Source organism: Zonotrichia leucophrys, chromosome 1, assembly GCF_028769735.1.
Source record: "Zonotrichia leucophrys gambelii isolate GWCS_2022_RI chromosome 1, RI_Zleu_2.0, whole genome shotgun sequence".
In the NCBI taxonomy this organism is placed as follows: domain Eukaryota; kingdom Metazoa; phylum Chordata; class Aves; order Passeriformes; family Passerellidae; genus Zonotrichia; species Zonotrichia leucophrys.
In genome coordinates, this window is record NC_088169.1 from 101,125,971 (window position 1) to 101,145,952 (window position 19,982).

Consider the following 19,982-nt stretch of genomic DNA (forward strand, 5'->3'; position numbering starts at 1 on the left):
CTCAGACAGCACTTTGTTGTGTGACACCCCCGAAGTGGGTAAGGCCATGGCACCCTTATCCTCTGCCAAAGGCTCTGGGAGGGTATCCCCCCAGATGGATCCGAAGGTCTGGGATAGGAGAGCAGGGATGTGTGATTGGGTCTGGGGAGCAGCATGGGATAACGTAGGGGATGTGATGGCTCCGGGGAGTGGGGCAGGGAGCAGGGGAGATGTGGTGGTCGGGGGGAGTGGGAATTCTGGGAGTAGGGGGGATGCAGACAGTAAGGGAGCTTTTTGGGGTATTTAACGCTGGCCCCCAGGCTGAGCCCCCCTGAGCAGCAGCATGGCCGGGCTGTGGGGCTGATCTGGCCCCGCCTGCCCCTGAGCAGCAGCAGCATGGCCGGGCTGTGGGGCTGATCTGGCCCCCTGAGCAGTACCATGGCCGGGCTGTGGGGCTGATCTGGCCCCCCGAGCAGTACCATGGCCGGGCTGTGGGGCTGAGCCTGGCCCCGCCTGCCCCTGAGCAGCAGCAGTACCATGGCCGGGCTGTGGGGCTGATCTGGCCCCCTGAGCAGCAGCAGTACCATGGCCGGGCTGTGGGGCTGATCTGGCCCCCTGAGCAGCACCATGGCCGGGCTGTGGGGCTGATCTGGCCCCTGAGCAGCAGCAGCATGGCCGGGCTGTGGGGCTGATCTGGCCCCCCGAGCAGTACCATGGCCGGGCTGTGGGGCTGATCTGGCCCCTCCTGCCCTGGCCTCGCGTGGGCGAGGGGCCGAGCAGGGGGGGCTGCCACCCCCGGAGCCGGCAGCCAGCGTGTCCCGGTCCCTGAGCGCCGGATGAAAGGACCATTGTCCCAGGCTGGGCAGCCGTGAGGGCTGGCCATGGACACCCCACGTCCCCTCTGTGTCCCCCTGCCCTCCCACTCTCCTTCTTACCCCCCACCAAGACCTTGGGAATTGTGCGGGGAGGCAAGAACCCCACGCGCAACACGTTCATTATTTTTTTGGGGAAAGTCCTGGCAGCTTTCCCCTTGAATCCTGTTTCCATGAGGCAGCCAAAGCTCCGTGCGGGAACAAGCCCGGGCCTGGCAAGGGGGGCCCGGAGTGCCCCCGCCCCGGGAAGCGCCCCGGCATCCTTTGGGAGCCGCCGCTGCCACCGGACAGAGGTACTGGGTGCTCCGGGGGGCTGCGGGGGCACCCCCGGCTCGGGCGGGGACAGGGGACAAAGGGAGGGGGGACACTGCCTTCTCTGCGCCGTTTCTCTCCTGGGGGAGGTCGTGTTTCTTTCCACGTGTTTCTGTGGGCACACAGGGGGGCACTGGGGATACTGGGAGCTGCTGGGGCGGTGGGGGGAGTATGGCTTGTTCCCCGGCTCAGTGCAGCAGTGGTGCGCCCTCCCCAACCCCCCCGACTGGGGTACTCGTGCTGCAGATTGCCCCGGTATACCCCAGCTCAGCTCCGGTACTCCCCAGCCACATTCCAGTACGCCCCAGCTGGCTCTCAACACACCTTACCTCGATCACAGTATGCTCCAGTTCACCCCCAGACCCCTCCACCGCAATCCCAGCACATCCCAGCTCAACCCTGGTTCAATTCCAGTATGCTCCAGCTGCCCCCCAGGAGACTCCAGCTCATCCCCAGCACACCCGAGCTCAATCCCAGCTCAACCCCAGCACACCCGAGCTCAATCCCAGCTCAACCCCAGCACGCTCCAGCTGAACCCTGCTACTCCCCAGGTGCCCCCAAGCAGACCCCAACTCATACCCAGCGCACCCCCACTTAATCTCAGCACACCCCAGTTCACCTTAGCACATCCCAGCTCAAAGCCAGTTCATCCCAGTTTAATCCCAGTATTCCCCAGCATGTCCCAGCTCCTCCCCAATATATTCCAATTCACCCCAACACTTCCCAGCTCAATACCAGCACATCTCAGCTTAACCCCAGTTTAACCCCAGCCTTCCCAGTTCACTTCCAGCATATCCCAGCTCTCCTGAGCAGCCCCCGGCTCAGCCCCAGTATAACCCAGTTCAGTCCCAGTCTCCAGGGAGCCCTGGCATTGCTGATAGCCCCCATTGCTGTGCCACTGCAGGGGTCCTGTTGCCTGGTTGGGGTGAGTGACATGTTGGGAGACACTGGGTGGTTGTGCTGCCCATGCGAGGGGTGAAGCTGGGACAAGGGGACCCCGAGGGCCCAGCTGGCGGATTTGTTTTCTGCTGGGGATCTGGCATGTCCCTGTTCATAGCCAAAAAGCAGCGTCAGCTGCTGGCCCCTGCCAGCAGTGCCTGTGCCACACTAACACCACCAACAGTATCCAGATGCCAGCTGATGCTGGTAGTGGGCTTCCCTTGCTTTCCTCCTCCTCTTCCTCACTGCTTCCCAGTCTGCCTGGCAAGGCCTGGAGCTTTTCCAGTGCTGTGCAGCTGGAACTGGGATGGTGGTTGCTTTGTCCTGCAGTAATGGCAAGCTGGTTCCACGGGACACCTTCACACTGCTGGGGCCGTCGGGTTGGGGTTTGGGGTGCCCACGGGCTGCACCTGCACAGGGGGTTCCTAGGTCCAGCACCACTGCAGGGACACCAATTTTAATTTGTGGGTTCAGCCCCAAAAGCCAATTTTTGGAGGCACAGAGCTGAGTGCTAGGGCTGGGTAGCTATTTTGGGGTGCTGGGAGAAAGTCAGCAAGGAAAACTCCTCCAAGAGCTTATGGTGGCTCTCTGGGGGTGCTCCAGCAGCTACTGGGGATGTGTTTTTATGGGCCACAGCCAGGACATCAGGCATAAGGGGTATTTAGAGCAATATTGAGGATGTGTTTGCTGCCAGAGCTTAGCCTCAGAACAAGGTGAGCCCTGGAGATTTTGGGGGTGTCTCGTGGGAGGCAGGGAGTGATGCAGCTCCTGTAGCAGGACTCTGGCTGTGGCGGGTTTGATGCTTGGGGGCGCTTTGCAGATGGGTCCCCCAAATCTACAGGTGAGGGAGAGCCTGGCTGTGTAGAAAGTCTTCTACAAAGGGGGGGTGGGTGCCTGTGCTTGGTGGTCCCTGTGCTTCTGTCTCTGCTGCAGCATCTCCTGCCTTGGCTTATCTGCAGTGATGTGGTAGCCAGGGGGATCCAGGGGATGGCCCCAGTATGGTGTCACCCTGCTGTGGGGTCAGGGCCTGTGCATGGGCTACATCTGCACCCCAGTGAGCATGAAGAGGAGGCTGGAGAGCATCAGGGCTGGAAAAGGGTGCACCCCATCCACAGCTGGAGGGGTCACCCCTTCCCCGTGACACTTTCACTTCCCATTTATGAGAAAGTGAAAGAGGGACCTGCATGGTTGTAGTGCTGGTAATAGGGCTGATTTCTCATGGAGGAAGGAGGTGCCCTGCTTCCCAGGGACCCATCAGGGACAGAGTCCCATCCTCTGCAGCCAGGCTGTTGGCACAGCCCCCCCTCAACATCACCAGACCCTGGGACACTGGGGCTCCTCTGGGGTGGCTGTGCACGTGGGGTTTGGCTCCCTGACCTAGTTTGCTGGCAGCTTCCATAAAGTGTGTCAGGAGCTGAGAGCATTCCAGTGGAACTCAGTGGGTAGTGACAGCATTGCCAGATGTATTTACCCCTTTTCTGGCTGGATTTCCTCAATTCTGGTCGGATTTACCACGTTTTTTTACTGGATTTGCTAATTTCTAGCTGTATTTGCCCCTTTTCTGGCTAGATTTTTGAGGCAGGCAGCAACACTTTGGAAGGGAATGCTGTTTGCTGATGCAAACTCATCTGTTTGTTGGTGCCACAGCCTGGGACATATTTCACCCTCCCAGGTTTTGCTTCCATGGGGGAAGGGGAATGCAGGTGGGACCTTGGGGAAGTGAGTAACCCTCAGTTTTCCTGCTCCCTTGTTCTTAACTTCTCACCCACTTCATCACTGCCCACCTCCCACCTCTCTGCACACCCTCCACCTGCACACAGGGTTGGAATGGGAGCACACCCTGGTGTGTGTGTGAGCCCTCTGGCTTCTTCACATGAACCACCTGGAAATGGCAACTCATGGCAGAGGGAGGAGGCTCCAGAGAAGCAATTCCACCTCTGGATTGTGATTCCACAAGCCTGAACTTGATCCCTGAACAGCGCCTGGGGGGTTTGAATATCATTTGCAATTTCTTTGGCTTAGAAGATCTTGAAAATGAACAAGCCTCACCTTCCCAGGAAATACCTTGGGTGCTACTGAGCAGGTGGGCACCCACTGAGGTGGGGTGTGGAGGGTTTGGGTGGGAAGGGGTCTGCGGAGTTTGGGGTAATCACTGCTTGCTGAGGATCCTGCTTGGGCGGTTTCGGGGTGAGGATGTGGTGCTTTCGATTCCCAGCTGGATGGGGAATCTGCAGTGGTCCTGGGAGGTCTGTTGGGGACATCACATTCACCCCCTGGATCCAGCAGGGACATTGGTGACATTGGCCTCATTCTGGCTGGCTGTGGCCCATGGTCTGAGGATCTCTCCTTAATTTAGGCAGGAAAGGGTAAAAATTGCTGTGGTGTGAGTCTCGTTGTCCAGTGGTGACTGAAGAAGCCCCTTCCCCCTGTTCCCACAGGTCCTTCTGCCACTTGGCTTTACCCTGGTGGGTTACAGCTTACTGCCCTCTCTGGGAATCCACAGGGGTCCTGGGGTGTTGGGACATGGGAGCCACCTGCCTGCTTGTCCCTTTCTGCCCAGTGGCCAGAGCTCAGCTTGTCCTGCAGCCCCACAACGCCCTGTCCTTGGTACCTGGTTCCTGCTGCAGCAGTGCTGAGCTCTCACTTCCCAGAGATCACCCTGCCTGGCTCTTCCTTCCTCTCCTGCTGAAAGCCCTGCCCCGTCCTTCTGTCACCCAGGGCTCACACCACCTCAGATCCAGCCTTCTCATGGCAGCTGTGGTCAGTGCCTCACCACACTGAGGCCTCACAGCTCTGCTGGGCTCTTGCACCACATCCTAGCTCAGAGCTCTGCTCGGCTTTCCGGAAAGTTCCCATATCTGAGGTGGCGTTTGAGGAAGTGCCGGAGCCGGCAGAGACCCCTGGGCAAACCTCCAGTGCTCCAGCTGGACCACGGGCAGGCTGGCCACCTCTGCTGCTGCTGCTGAGCCCAGGCACCTGTGCTGGTAATGAGCTTTCCTTGATTTCCCACAGAGCTGGGCAAGGGGACCATGGGGTGCAGGCAGGATTTGCCTGCACTGGAGGAGGAATTGCAGTAGGAACTAGATAATCAAGTGGGTGCCACACACCCAGCAGGGCTCCTGTGCTGGATTTTCCTGGCTCATGGCCACTATTCTGTGGCAGGGAGGAGCTGTGGGATGGCCACCACTTCATTACCTGGTGCCTGGGTGCTGAGTGCAGCTCTGTCAGTGACATCCTGATGGCCCTGGTCACACTGCTGGATTCCTGGCACGTTGTTACGGGTAACAGTGATTACCCAGGGGAAGCTGGAGCCAGTGGAGGGAGCCTGCTTGCCTGTCACTTCAGTCAGAGCCCATAGCTTCCATGGCATGCACAGCTCCTTAATCGAGCAAGCCCAGCCCTCATTAGTGCCCTACCTGAGGGCTGGGAAGCCCATGGCCCTGAGGGAGTGGTGTGATGCAGTGGGAGAAGGGTGGGCACACCCCTGCATCACGGGGGGCTGCTCCCTGGGCCAGGATGCTCAGCTCTGCTGGGGGAAAAGGTGCATCCCAAATTTTCTCTTGAGTTGAGGGCATCTTAGGTGGGCTGGAGTAGCTGCAGAAGCCTCCAGAAAAGCAGCCAACACCCAAGTTTGGGGAGAGGGGGCTTTGCTGAGCCCGTTGGTCCAGAAAAAGGGAACCAGCACCAGGCACCCCCAGATCCTTTGTCCCCAGCACTGGGAGAGTGAGGGCTCTGTAGGTTTGGGATGGGGCTGAGGGGTATTTTGGCATCCTGACTTATCCCCCCAGAGTACCAGCCACAGTGCCAGGGTGCTGGCAGCCCTTGCCATTCCCTCCTCACAGTATTTGTCCAGCCTTTAAGTCTCTTACAAAACAGCCCCTGTGGTGTTGCCTAATCCCAGAGAGGAATGCAGTGGGTCAGCACTGGGAGGATTTGTGCTGGGCAGGGGCCACAGCCAGGGTCACCCCCCAAACCCCAGCAGCCAGCTGGGTCACAGCATCTCCCTGTCTTGGTTTTGCTTCTGGAATATCCTCATCTTGTTTAGCACAGAGGTTAAATGATTAATGATTGGAGGAGGGAACCTAGCAGAGGCCTGATGAATTATTTACTTGGTGAGGGCAAAGGGCCCGACAGCAACGGGAGCTGCCAGCCTGGCACACCAGGGACTTCCCTCGCTGGTGTTGTGTCCCCATCCCTGTCCCTGGTGAGCAGCAAGGAGGGCCCTCAGCCACCCCAGATAGTGCTGGGACAGCGCCAGTGGTGAGTGCTGGTGCAGCTGTCCCTTCCTTTCAGCTGTGTCCCACCACTGCATCCATGTCCTGGCACAGCTGGGGATGCTGGCACCGGTGTCAGTGGGTGACACTGGTGGCGATTCCTTGGCTCTAGCCAGGACAGGGGGCATTTGTGGGAGCCCCATCCTGCTGTCACTGTGTTTCCCTCTGCTCCTCCACAGCCAGTGCCCAGCTGGGGTGGAGCCTGCTTGTGGTGGTGTCACTGAGATGTGGTGACAGCAATGTCACCCAGCACCATCACATTTTCAGTAATAGATGAGAGCTTTCTAGGTGTGGAGGTGAAAGAAAGAATTTTATTCTGAATCAGGCATTTTTGGGTGCTGGGAAGGTCCTGGGTGCTGCTGATTTCTCTGGTGCTGCCAGCAAGGAGCCACAGGGGTCAGCCAGTGCTGTTGCTCCTTCCTTGGACACTTGATCCTTGGAGCCTGAAGCAAAGCCAAACTGTGCCAGGAAGTGCCAGGGAAGTGGCACTGTGGCCACAGCCCAGCAGCACCACTGGGATGCTGGTGTCTCCAGGTGCAGGGCTCACTGGCTGCAGGGACCCTGGCAGTGTCCAGTTTGTGCTGGCTTGAGAGCGAGCTTAGCTCAGCTGTGCACTTTGCACTGAAACCGCAAGTGCTGCTGAGGGGGGCCTGCCTGAGTCACAGCAAATGTGACTCTGACAGCAGATCAGACTGGCCTATTTACAGCTCCAGGAAATCCTCTGGCTCCTTCTTAGCAGGTCTAGAGAAACCTCCAGCAAACACAAAATAAGATGGTGCCGGGGTCACGAGCAGCGCTGTGTGTGCCGGCGTGACGGGATCTGCCTCCTGCCTGGAGCCTGCCGAGGCCGTGATGCTGGTGGGTGGGAAGGGCAGGGCATCCCATCTGCTGCTTGGGGCATAACAGGGATTTGCCCTGCCAACAGCTATGGTGTGGGATGGGTGTTCTGCTCCCGGAGCTGGGACACCAAATGAGCCCCATGTCCTACGCTCTGGATGCCACAAGGGCACTCCGCTAGGTGTGAGCACCAAGGTGCTCTGCCAGCACTCCAGGGTGTGGTGTCATGCCAGAGCAATGCCAGGGACAGACAGGGCTCTGGAGATGGGAGCAATGCCATAGTGGGCATATGGTCTGTGAGGAGGGGTTTGGTGTTGTTTGGGATGGGGGCTCCAGTGACAGCACCCTGCCACGGGCTGTGATAGGGACAGCCTGGGAGAGGGGACAGCCTTCTGGATCCAACTGTCCATGTCACCCTATCCTGGCTTGCTGCTGTAAACCAGAGGAGCTGCATCCTGGTGGGTGACAGCCCTGAGATGCAGCTAACAGCTCCCCTGCCCTTGAATCATGCATATTCAGGCATATTCCCTGATTATCCACAATGTGGATAATGCCCTACTGCTCTGTCCCACAGCCCAAATGTCAACCCCTGGGACCAAGCTGGGGCCCCATGGTCCCTTCATCTGTAAAGGGAAGACCTCTATGTTTCAATGCCTAAACTGGGACCCTCCAGCATTTCCACACTCCTGCAGGCTGCCAGTTCGGGACTTGGTGATCCTGGGGACACAGCATGGTTGGAGGCCATAAGAAAACCAGGTTGCTTCACTGGGAATGTTGGTTTTGGGACTCCAGGCTTCACCTGGTGTGTGTTTTGGGACTGATCCTGATCCTGTTGTCTCCATTCCCAGGTCCTGATGTCATCCTGAGCCTTGCTGGCAGCACAAGATGCACTGAGTGGTGCAGGTTTCCGTGGCCAGCCCCCTGCCATGGAGGAGGAGGGATCCCTGCCGGTGTCTGCCTGGCTGTCTGCCGTCCACCTCGACCAGTATGTGGAGAGCTTCCAGCAAAGCGGGCTGTGGTCGGTGTGGGACTGCCGGGCTCTGACGGACGAGGAGCTCACCCGCCTTGGGGTGCTGCTGCCCGGCCACCGCCGCCGCATCCTGCTGGGCTTGCAGAAAGCCTTCGCCGAGGCGCCGCCAGCCGGGACTCAGCAGCCCCCTGGCACCAGACCTGTCCCCATGAAGCGCCACATCTTCCGCCCGAGCGCTGCGGCAGCGCCGGAGCCGCCGGAGCCCCGGTGCCCGCCGGTGCCCGCTGGGACCCCCCCGCTGGAGCCAGACAGGGGGGCAGGCTTCCCCCAGCTGCCCCCACCCATCCCACCGAGGGTGGGCTGCCGCCCTCCCCTCAAATTCTCGCCATTGCTATCAGGGGACAGCCCCGAGCCCCCCCTTGCATCCTGCAGCCATCTCCTAGCCCTGGAGGATCCCTCTCCAGCAGCCTTTGGGGACAAGCCCCCCACCGACAGCAGGGCCAGACCCCCACTGCCGGCCAAGAGACACCAAGTGGAAACCAAGTGCCAGAGCCTGAAGGGCCCCCCGGTGCCTGAGCGCCCCCCCGTGCTGCCCCCCAGGGCTGTGTCCCACCGGAGGTAAGGGGGGGGCAGGGACACGGCCTTGGACATACCCCAAGGTGGCTGGGTCTGTGTGTGGGGCTACTGGGATGTGGGTGGGACCCTTGGGGTCACAACATGGGTTGCCTATGCTCTCCCCAGACCTTAGAACATGTCCTGGGGGTACCCCCTGCCCCAGTACATCCCATGGGGGTACTAACCCTTCCCCCAAGTCCAGCACAACCCCTGGGGTACCACAGCACATTTCCCTGGGCTACCAGCACCGGGGTGAGGGATGCTGAAACATTTATTTTGGCGCTAGCTGGGTGTATCCACCCTGCTCATCCCAGTCAGCCAGGTCACCCCTGCCTGGCATGGGCTGGGTGCAATCCCCACAGCAATGTAGGGCCCTGCCTTCCTCCCACCTGCAATGTAGGCAGTGCTGAAGCCTGAGGAACTCTGGACACCAGTGGGTGCCAGACAGTGAACTGCCATGCACAGGGAGCATGGGGCAAGCTGCTGCCAGCTGCTGTGGCCAGGTGACACGGGAGCAGGCTGGAATTTCAGGACAGCAGCACTTGCAGCCCCCCTTTGATGTCCCAACCACCCAGTGCACTCCCAAATCCTGCAGAGCACAAGCAGATGTGGGGGTGAGGACTGGGAGTGCAGTTTGGAGGGGGCAGACCAGCTCCTGGGTGCCAGCACCCTCCCAGAGTGAGGTGGGGGAATGTCACCAAGCTTGTGTGGCCCCTCCACCCCAGGAGTCCTTCCCTGCAACCTCCCCAGGACCCACAGACTCTAAGGGATATGCTCCTGGAGCTGGGGGGTCTAGGTGGTCCCCTCAGGGGGGTCCTGGGAGTGAGACTGGGTTTGTCCTGACTGAAGCCGCTGGATGGGACCATCCAGCTGGACTGATGGTGTTGGATGTGTGCAGTCAGGATGAGAATGGGAGTGCTGGTGGCTGGGTTTCCCCTCCAGCTTCCCATCCCTGTGTCCCACTGGGCTTTTTGTGGTAAGGTGAGTGGAGGTGATCCCTCTGCCTGTGCTCTGACTCCTGCCTGCAGGGCCTGGGCTGGGATGCTGAGGTGGGGAGGGGGCTCAGGCAGCTGATGTGGGGAGCTGATGTGCCATGGGGTGGCAGCACCTGTCCCTGGGGCTCCTTGGACTTCAGATCAACAGTGTCCATCCTGGCACCCCAGGAACTGCATTTCTGCACCGAGACAGTCACCCAAATCCTTCTGGAGCAAGTCTCCATCCTGCCCTGGCCAGAAAGCTGCCTGGGCACGATGGGGCCTATGGCTGCCACTTTGGTGCAAGCTGTGCTGGTTTGGTGCTGGATGTGCCATCAGTTTGGTACTTGCCATGCTGGTTTGGTGCCAGCTGTGCCATGGGTTTAGTGCCATCTGTGCTGGATGTTGGATGCCAGCTGTGCCATCAGTTTGGTACTTGCCATGCCGGTTTGGTGCAATCTGTGCCGTGGGTTTAGTGCCATCCATGCTGGATGTTGGATGCCAGCTGTGCCAGCATTCTGGTACTTGCTATGCTGGTTTAGTGCTGGATGTGCTGTTGGTTTGGTACTTGCCATGCTGGTTTGGTGCCAGCTGTGCCATGTGTTTAGTGCTATCCATGCTGGATGTTGGATGCCAGCTGTGCCAGTGTTCTGGTACTTGCCATGCTGGTTTGGTGCTAGATGTGCCATCGGTTTGGTACTTGCCATGCTGGGTGTTGGATGCCAGCTGTGCTGTGAGTTTAGTGCCATCCATGCTGGTTTGGTGCCAGCTGTGCCAGTGTTCTGGTACTTGCCATGCTGGTTTGGTGCCAGCTGTGCCGTGGGTTTAGTGCAGTCCATGCTGGGTGTTGTATGCCAGCTGTGCCGTGGGTTTACTGCCGTCCATGCTGGTTTGGTGCCAGCCGTGCCGTGATTTAGTGCCATCCATGCTGGGTGTTGGATGCCAGCTGTGCCAGCGTTCTGGTGCTGGCCGTGCCGTGGGCTCTTAATGGCCATTCTGAGGATTTGGTGTTAGCCATGCCTCCGCTTCGGCCAGCTCAGGAAGTTTTGCTGTTTTTAGCCCGCAGGAAGTGCCGGGGTGAGAAGCTGCGCTCCCCGCCGGCCTCCCCCGGCCCTGCCCGCGGTGCCGCTCGGTCCCCCCGCGGTCGCTGTCACCTGCCCAGGTAGGGGGGCACGGCGGGCGCGGTGCCGGGCGTGCCGCGCAGGAGCGGCCGGCGGGGCCTGGGCGGAGGGATTTTGGGGATGAGATCGAGCGCTGCCGGCGCTACCGGGTGCGCCTCTCGCCGCGCCGGCTGTTTCCTGCCCTGGCCTGTGAGCCACGGGCACTGCCGGTTCCTGCTGCCCCGGGACTCCAGGGCATCCTGCCGCGGGACAGGCGCTGCCCATCCTGGCACGGCACCCCCCAGGCTGCGCACACGGGGGCCGGGATTCCCCCCTGGAGCCGTCCCGCGGGATCTGGGGGCGCATAAGGGTCCCTTGGGAGCTGCATTGTGAGACTCGGGACGGGATGGGCCAGGCGGTGGCTGAAAAGCACCCCCGGACACAAGGGTGCTCCCGTGGCTTGGGGCACTCTGGGGACAACGGGGCAGAGCCCCGGGGACTATGCCAGTGTGGGACAGCTGGGTGGCCACAGGGCCCCGGCACCTGGTGTGCCGTCATGCACTCATAACATAGAGATACCTCAAGGTATGTGTTGGTGCTTGGTAGCAACAAAAGAAAATATGTATGGGGGTGTGTGTATATATATATTTCTCACATAGGTCTTGATGCTGTAGTGAATATATCCAGGAGTCTGTGCACCTATATGTATGTTATATGTGTATTATGTGGATATATTAGGGAGTTAAGAACTAACCAGCTGAACCCCAAAACTCTGATTTCAGAAGTCACTTTAATTGTATGACTAGGAATATATTGGCTACAGGTGGGTTCTTGTTTTGAGAACATTGTAAAAATAAAGAGCTATGATTTCCTAAGAAATTCTTCTCTCTGAGGGTGGTGAGGCCCTGGCACAGGCTGCCCAGAGAAGCTGGGGCTGCCCCATCCCTGGAAGTGTTCAAAGCTGGGTTGGATGGGGCTTAGAGTAACCTGGTTGTAGGTGTCCCTGCCCATGGCATGAGAAAAGCTCTTTTCCTAACCAAACCATTCCATAGTTCTGTGGCTCTTTGGCCAGTGCTGGTGCCTGGCCATGCCCTGGCTGGAGGAGGTGCTGTGGTGCAGGACAGCTGGCATGACAAGGGGGACATTCAGGAAGGTGAGGATATGAATCACCCTATGGTGGTGTTGGGTCCCAGCTCTGTGTGTGGGGCAGCCTCTGCTGGGAGCTTGGGAAGCAATCCACACTGGGGCTCCCTACAGTGAGGGGTGACTGGCCACAGTGCCCTGTGCTGGGTCTGAGGGAGCCCCACAGCCCTGAGGTGCTGCTGTTGGCCCCAAACCCATCTCCTGCCCCCTGTAGTCTCTGCAGCCAGTGAACATGAAAGGCCTGGGGTTGGGGGGATAATGCTGGGCTGCCCAAGGACCAACCACAGTGGGGGATGCTTGCCCATGTTGGGGCTGATGGCTGCTCATGTCTGGATGTTCCTTGCCCATGCTGAGCTGCTGCCCACATCAGGGTGATGCTTGCCCAGGTCTGGGTGGTACCTGCCCACATCAGGGTGATGCTCACTCCATCCAGGCTGCGACTGGGGCTCTTTGCCAGCAGCTGTGAGGCAGCTGCATTGGTCTGGTCCTGTCTCTGGGTGGGAATGAGACCCCACCATAACCCCTTGTGGAGGTGGAAGTGCCCACAGGGGAGGGATCTCTGAGAGTGAGGGCTGAGGAAGAGCTGGAACAGCCCTGTGTATGCAAACAGCCTGGGAGCAGAGCAAGTGACCTGGGCATTTCTGGGGTGACACCATCCACCCATCTCCCCTCACTTCCGGCTTGCTGCCGTGGTCCCTGGTGCTTCCTCCTAGCTGCTTGCAGAGCCATATTGTGGTTTCCTCCAGGCCATGTTAAACTCTGAGTTCTCACCACCCCCCCAAACCCGGGGCCACCCCAAGCATTTCTGTGCTAGGAGGTGACAGGATCGTCCAAGCCCTGCTGGGTGTGGGATGTGTGAGATACCACCTGCCACGGGTTGATGGCAGCAGCTGTGCCCAACACTGGGAGCTCTCTCTCACCACTTCTGCACTTCATGCCGCCCTCCCAGCGCCAGCAGCGGGGCTGTGAGCCCCCCACTTTTGGCCAACTCAGACCTGGACATCCCCCAGAGGATCCCATGAGCATGTCTGCATCCTGATTGTGGGATGAGGCTGTCATTGAGGGTGGGCACACCTCCTCCATGCCCAGGAAGTGATCTAGGGATTAGAGCAGCCCCCTGAGCAGCTGGTGGGGAGAGGGGGTTGTACAAAGTGATGTCCAAGGAGGTGATGACAGAAGACTCCTTTTTGGAGGGCTGGGTGAGCTGGGCAGGGGTGGTGGCCTGGGCAGAGCTTTGGCTTTGTGGTGGTGGCTGTGTGAGAGCAGCCCTCTCTGGCCCCCTTAGAAGAGAGGCCTAGATAAAGGGTATAAAAGGGTAGATAAAGGGTAAATAGATAAAGGGTAGCATTAAGGTGCTGCTCAGATAAGGGACAGCACATAAGGCACTGGTTTGCCACTTGTCTGATGGCAGAGGTGGCACCAGGCGGACCCTGCCTGGAGCAGGACTGGCATCCTTTGGGCAGGGCTGCAGAGGGGTCTGGGAAGTGCAGGGGTGACAGGGCACCCACACTGCCCCAGGGAGCCATGGGGGGACATGAAACCCAGCGATGCCACAGCAGTGGATGGTGACAGGTGGGGCAGGCAGAGCAGTGGGGAAGGTGTTTTGGGAAACCGGGGTGTTATCTGTGCCTGAGCTCTGGGAATGCCCGTCCTGCTGGTCCCTGGGATGGTGGGGCTGGGGCTGCACAGGACTGGGGCTGAGCCAGAGCCCTTCTGAGCCTGAGGCTTGTCATCTCACTGCTGGCCATGGGGCTTGTGTTGCAGCCCCCCACCCTCACCCCTTATGGGGGGCAAACACCATCCTGGGTGGCTGCACAGATGCAGACCCCAGCCAGGCTCTTGCTGGAGGCCCTGTGGCTTGTGCACTGTCACCTCTGTGTCTGTGGGTCTCTGCACACCTGGGTGCTCTGGCAGCTCCTGCCTGGTGGTGTTGGGAGCAGTGCTGCTCCCCTGCCCATGCTCCCCTCCTTCCCTGCCAGCATTCCCTAATGTATGGATGGTTGTGGCTGGTTCCCATGGAAATGGCTGCTGAGAAATGAGGTCAGGCTGACCCAGGGAGAGCCAGCACTCCGTCCTTCTCTTCTTCCTGCTTCAGCCAGGGAGAAGCTTCTTCTCCAGCTCACCCCACGCTAAGGGAAAGCTCTTGTGCACAAGCCATGGTGCTGGGAGGCACATCCCCAGAAACCATGGTGTGCTCATGGCATCCTTGGCCATGGAATCATGGCATCACAGAATGGTTTGGATTGGATGGGACCTTAAAGCTTGTTTAGTTCCACCCCCCTTGCCAAGGGCAGGGACACCTCCCACTAGACCAGGTTGCTCCAAGCTCCATCCCACCTGGACTTGAACATTTGAAGGCATGGGGCAGTCACAGCATCTCTGGGCAACCTTTGCCAGGGCCTCACCGCCCTCAGAGGGGAGAACTTCTTCCCAATACCCAGTCTAACCAGCTGTTCCTTTTTGTGGTGCAGTGGGAGGGAGCTGGGGCAAGGATGGGGATGGTGCCAGCATGCAGCTCCCCTGGGGCTCACCTCCCTGGGGCTTGGGGTGGAAATTCTGCCCACTGCCTCTGCCCTCTCCCTGGATTCATGGATGCTTCAAAGGTACCTTGTCTTTTTATACCCTGGAGAAACTTCTTAATTTCCTACCCTTAAAAACACCATTACCCCAGAGGTTTCTACTGATTGCCTGTCACTTTTCAGTCTCAGGAAGGCAGGCAGCAAGGAATAGGAGGTAGGAGTGGTTGAGCCCAGCTGCTTGGGCTCTGTGCAGAGGAGGACAGTCCCCATGGTCACTCTCCCCACTGGTCACGGCTTTGGGGCTGGGGGCATTCCTCACTGAGCCAGGAAAAGCTCCATTTCCAGGATTTCTTGCTGCTGTAGCAGCCACCCTGGATCTCCAGTGTCCACTCCACCATAAGGAAGCTGGTGGCACAGAGAACCCCTAGGAATCGCAGGCCCCCCATCCTGCTCAAGGAACCCTGCAGCCAGTAGCAAACCAGCTAAGGAAGCAACTCTGCCATTGTTTAGACTGGAGGAAAGAAAACAACCTGCTCTGGGATGTGGCTTCAAGGCTGTGGGTGGCTTGAGGTGTCCCAGAGTCAGATAAGGATCCTGGGCTGTGAAGCACACACAGGGGAGTGAGGCTGGATGCCAGGAAAACATTTCCAGGCTACAAAAGTAGTCATATAACCCAAGCACAGGAAAGGCTTTACCACGGGGTCTTAGGAATTGCTTTGTGGGTCTGGGCCTGCTGGGTTTGGTCCCTTTTGGGGGTTCTCTGTGACCCCCCTGCAGGTGTATCAGGGTTGGGAAGCGAGGCAGGGGCTGGCATAAGGCAGTGCTTGCTCCTCTCCCCCACAGCATCCCTGTGAAGGAGGAGGTGCCCATCACTGAGAGAGCAGCCGGTGCCACCCTGTGCTCCCCGCTGCCCCCGCCCCGCTCCAAGGCACCCGCACCGACGCCACCGGCACCGACGCCACCGGCACTGCCCTCCAAGGCCAGCCTTCCCTTCGTGCCAGAGTTTGGTGAGTACCAGGGGGCCCCTCCACTCTCCCCGTCACAAATCCTGCCTTGGGATAGCTGGCTGCCAATCCATCAGCATCCATCCCGTGGGTGCTGTGCCTTCCTTCTAGGCGTTTGTTTCTCTGTCCTTGCTGTGGTCTCTTTCTTCTCTCTCCCTTTTCTTGCCTTCTGGGCTGGGGGAGTCAGGGGTGCAAGGCCTGGGCTGGGGGATTTAGGGTGTGTGAGGTCTGAGCTGGGCACTTCAGGGAAGGGGTGTAAGACCTGGGTTGGTAGTTTCAGCATATGGGAGATGTGGACTGGGGGTTTGGGTTCAGCCCAAACCTAGGGCAGAGCAAAGGTTTCTGTGGGTGCTGGAAGCACCCACACTCACTCACAGAGGAAAACTGAACCTATTGGGAGGTGAAATGCAGATGTCCTTGATTCTAGGGTCCCAGGATGCCTTTGCATCCCCCAGCCCCATCCTCAGGGTGTCCCTGGGGCTCAGCCAACTGCAGGGAGCAGTGCTGAGCTGGGGACCCCCATAGAGAGGTGAAGGTTTGGTCTCAGGGTGCGGCCCTGGCTGGACTGTACTTCAGCTGGAACAGCTCTGCTGGAAGGAGGGGGAAGGGCTGAGTTGTGTGGGGTGCTGGGTGCTCTCAAGGCCAGCAGCCCTGCAGGGAGCAGCACTGGTTTAACTGGGATCTGGGATGTGTTTCAGAAGCTGGGAGAAGCCGTGGACGGGTTATCAAAACAGAGCTTATCTGTTTGTTGGGGGTGCAGGGAGGAAAGCTGCTCCCACCCTGATGGGTTTGGGATGCAGAGTTTGCAGGGGGTTTCTGTGGTGCCAAGGTGAGCACCTACCTGCACCCCTCACCCCCTGCAGCCTGAGAACATCCTCACCTGCTGCCAGGGCCCAAACACCATCATATGGGTTGTGGTTTTGGGAGGAATCTGATCCAGATTCTCCGTGGGATTTGGGAGTGGGTGTCTGCCAGGGCCAGGCTGTCTGGGACCATTTGTTCCCCATGGGGTTACAATCCTGACCAGGACTCCTGCTGATGTGAGTGCTGGGGGAGGAGGAACCTTCTCTCACTCCCATCATCCTCTGGGATCTCATTTCCACTGTGCACAAGCTCGGGAGCTGATAAGGAATGGGAGAGGAGGGAGGGGAATCCACCCTGGCAAAGCAGCTGTGGAAAAATCCCCTGGGAACCCCCAGCAGAGACAGGAGAGCCTGGATGGAGCCATGGTGCTGGGGCTGGCGTCACCAAATCCCCTTCTGGTGAGGCCAGGAGCGTCATGACAGTGCTGGGAGGTGCCACTAGCAGGACTTTGCCCTTTCCCAGCTCTTCCCCAAACTCCTTGATAAAACCTTTGTTGTCACAAGAATGAGGTTGTTATTTGCCAAGGGCAAAGCAAAGGGAAGCCAGCCATGCCTGCATCATCCTCCCCACAGGCTCCAGGCTAGCAGGGGGAACTGGGACCCCTTGCTCCACCCCAGCTGATTCCCAGTATCTTCTCTCTCCTTTGCCAGATGACTCAGACTACGAGGACTCGGCGTGGGAGGAGGAATTAGCCAGACCGACGGGGGAGATGGCCAAGGTTAGTCCCACCGTGGGGCTGGAGGTGGGCAGGAGCTAGCAGGGTGACTGGCCCTAAGGACAGGTGCCAGCCTTGGGATGATCCAGAGATACTGATTAGGGCTGGAGGAGCATGTTGGCAGTGGCTAGAGAGGGGTTCTGCCTCACTGAGCACCCACTGGGTCTTCCACAGGTCTCCAGGGAGTACCCACTGTGTCTCTCAGGGGGGCTGGAACTCCGCTCTCCAGTGTCCTTGGGAAGTTTCTATCAGGTCTTTCAGTGGTGCTGGGACTCGAGGGTTCCTGGGCAGCACCCAGCAGGTGTCACCCACGTGTCCTCAGGATGCACTCACTGGTTCCTCTGGGGAGCACCTCCAGCTGTGCAGCACACCACACAGAGTGTGTGCTATAGACATCTCCAGCACTGCATCTTGAATATAATCCCTAGATTGTGAATTTCTGTCTGCCTCCCTCACTCTCTGGGGTGGGAATGGATGGATTTGAGGAGTCCTAGAAGTTGCAGAGCTCCCTGAACATCTGAAGCCCCATCTACCTTGGCATGGAAACACCAGGGCCAAGGAGGCAATGCCAGATTTCTCATGAAGCTCTGACATTTTTAGCTGCTATAAATGACTTTGCATCCCAAATCCTGGTGTTCAGCTCCTCCCTTGGCTACACTTTCCTCTCTCTGTGAGCCTCAGCCTCAGCATGCCTCTTCCTGGGCACCCTGGCACTGTGGGCGCCCACTGAGCTGGGGATGGGCTGGTGACATGGCATCGTGTTCCCTCTCCTTCCATCCAGCCTGCACCCTCATGGTGTGGTGGTGGCACCAAGGAGACCCCAGGTGTCACAGACATATTTTATGAAAAATCCTTTTCTTAGGATTTTTTCTCCTGAGAACCTGAGAGGCCTCAGAAACGAAATGTAAACAATAATCATCTGCTGCTGTAGAATGCAACAGGTGCATCTTTGATTGGTCTCATGTGGTTGTTTTTAATTAATGGCCAATCACAGTCCAGTTGGTCAGTCTCTGGTCAGTCACAAGATTTTATTATCATTCCATTCCTTTCTATTCCTTGCTAGCCTTCTGATGAAGTCCTTTCTTCTATTCTTTTAGTATAGTTTTAATATATAATTTTCTTTTAATATAATATGTATAATAAAATAATAAATCAGCCTTCTGAAACATGGAGTCAAGATTCTCATCTCTTCCCTTATCCTGGGACCCCTGTGAACACCACCACACCCAGCTGTCACCCATGTGTGTCTCTGCAGGAGGACACTGAGCTGAGGATGGGGCGACCACGCTCCGTGCGTTTCAACAGCCTCTTCAGTGAAGATGAGTTTGGTGAGGACCAGCCCAGTGCATCCCCTGCCAGGTACGAGCTTGGCTGCCGTACTGTGTGCAGGGCATGTGTGTGTGATGCTGCTGACGTGCTCTGTGTGTGTACTAGGAGGTGTTTTTGTTTGTGTGGTGGGTGTGAGCACAGACACAGAGCTCCTGTGCACGGCAGAGCAGGTGAGTGTGCAGGTCAGGGCTTCTTGTGCATGCCCAGCTCCACAGCGTGCCCACAGATGGGCACACACAGGACCTGTGCGTGGGAGCACGTGTGAGTGTGTGTGAGCAGAGAGCAGCTCTGCCCATCACTGGTTGGGGCTGCATTCTTGGGGGTGCCCCTGTCCCCCCTCCCAGAGCTGGGACTAAGGCCTGGGCTGTCCCTGGGGCTGGGGGACACGCCGGGACTCCACTGAGGGGACTGTCCCCAGTGTCCCCGCTTGCATCCAGCTGGCCTGCATTGCCTGCGCCTCAGGGAAGGTCACAGGCAGGCTGAAGCATGCCGGGGAACCTCAGCCCCTCCCGGGACCTGCCAGCTCTTAACCCCCTCCCTCGGCTCCTCATCCCCAGTGGTGGCAGCAGCTGGAGTGACAGGGAGCCCAGCCTGCACCCGCCTGCGCCCGACGCCTTCCCGGGCAGCAGCCCCGGCACGCTCGGTGACAGCATGGAGGACACCAGTGCCACCAGCCTGCTGTCACCCACCATCAGAGAAGGGTGGCTGGACAAGAACCCGCCACAGGGGTGAGTGATGTACTGGGGGTCCCTGTGTGACATAGAAGCGTAATTGTCCCCTCCTTTTCTCACCTGTCATTCCTGCTTAGGGGGGTGTACTTTTGCTTTGGTGAAAATCCATTGCTGGGGGTTCCTTCCACTCCCTTCTAACCTGTGATTTAGGCTAGAAACACTAATTTTTTGTGAAAGAGCCTTCTCTCACCAGTTGTTGTACTGACTTTGCTGAGAAGGGGAGGCTGCAACTTGACCTTCCTCTCAGACCCTGCATCACTGGGAAAAGAGCAGCTTTTCCTCTGGGGGAGCCCTGGAATAGCAGTGACCACAAGAGAAGCTGTCAGGGATGAGGTGGGGTGTGTGGGCTGAGCCGTGCATTTGGGATTGCTGGGTTTGCTGCAGGAGGAGGTGGTGATAGCCCCTATCCCATGGGATAGCAGCCCCAAATCCTGGACAGTCAGAGTGGTGCAGCAGTAAAACAGGGGAAGTGCTGGGCTTGTGTCTGTGTGCTCCAGGGTGAGCGAGCCACGGATTCATGGGTAGCCAGTGATCCCCAGGGAGTCTAGTGAACCCAGTGAGCACAGCCAGCACAGTGTGCACAGGGAGCCCACTCAAAGAGCCCCTGCACTAGCTGAGAGGCAGCAATCATGCAGGAGCTTCTTAATCTGGGCTCCGAGTAAGCCCCGAGGCAGCAGTTCCACCGAGGAGGAGGAAGCTCAGCTGTTTGCAACAGAGCAGCCGTGCTGCTGGGGAAGTGAGAGCGGCTGGAATGTCCCCGGGAAACCCCTGCTCCAGCAAACCTTTCCTGAGTAAACAAGCCCTT

At 58.6% G+C, this 19,982-nt stretch overlaps 1 protein-coding gene across 5 annotated transcripts in view; it reads left to right on the forward strand.

Annotated features, from left to right (window-relative positions):
* The first annotated feature begins 849 nt into the window (after positions 1–849).
* The window catches only part of ARAP1 (ArfGAP with RhoGAP domain, ankyrin repeat and PH domain 1), a 36,038-nt gene continuing 16,905 nt past the window's right edge, over positions 850–19,982 (forward strand). For 2 of the 5 annotated variants that reach the window (XM_064726033.1, XM_064726050.1), the window contains exons 1-6: positions 850–1,144; positions 8,062–8,801; positions 15,378–15,541; positions 17,053–17,120; positions 18,373–18,476; positions 19,004–19,174. In XM_064726033.1, coding sequence (XP_064582103.1) covers positions 8,140–8,801; positions 15,378–15,541; positions 17,053–17,120; positions 18,373–18,476; positions 19,004–19,174 — 1,169 coding nt within the window. In that variant the 5' untranslated portion in view covers positions 850–1,144; positions 8,062–8,139. Of the gene's footprint in view, positions 1,145–8,061; positions 8,802–10,863; positions 10,935–15,206; positions 15,253–15,377; positions 15,542–17,052; positions 17,121–18,372; positions 18,477–19,003; positions 19,175–19,982 lie in introns of those variants that run through there. The other 3 variants (XM_064726042.1, XM_064726070.1, XM_064726060.1) reach the window with 3 other exon arrangements.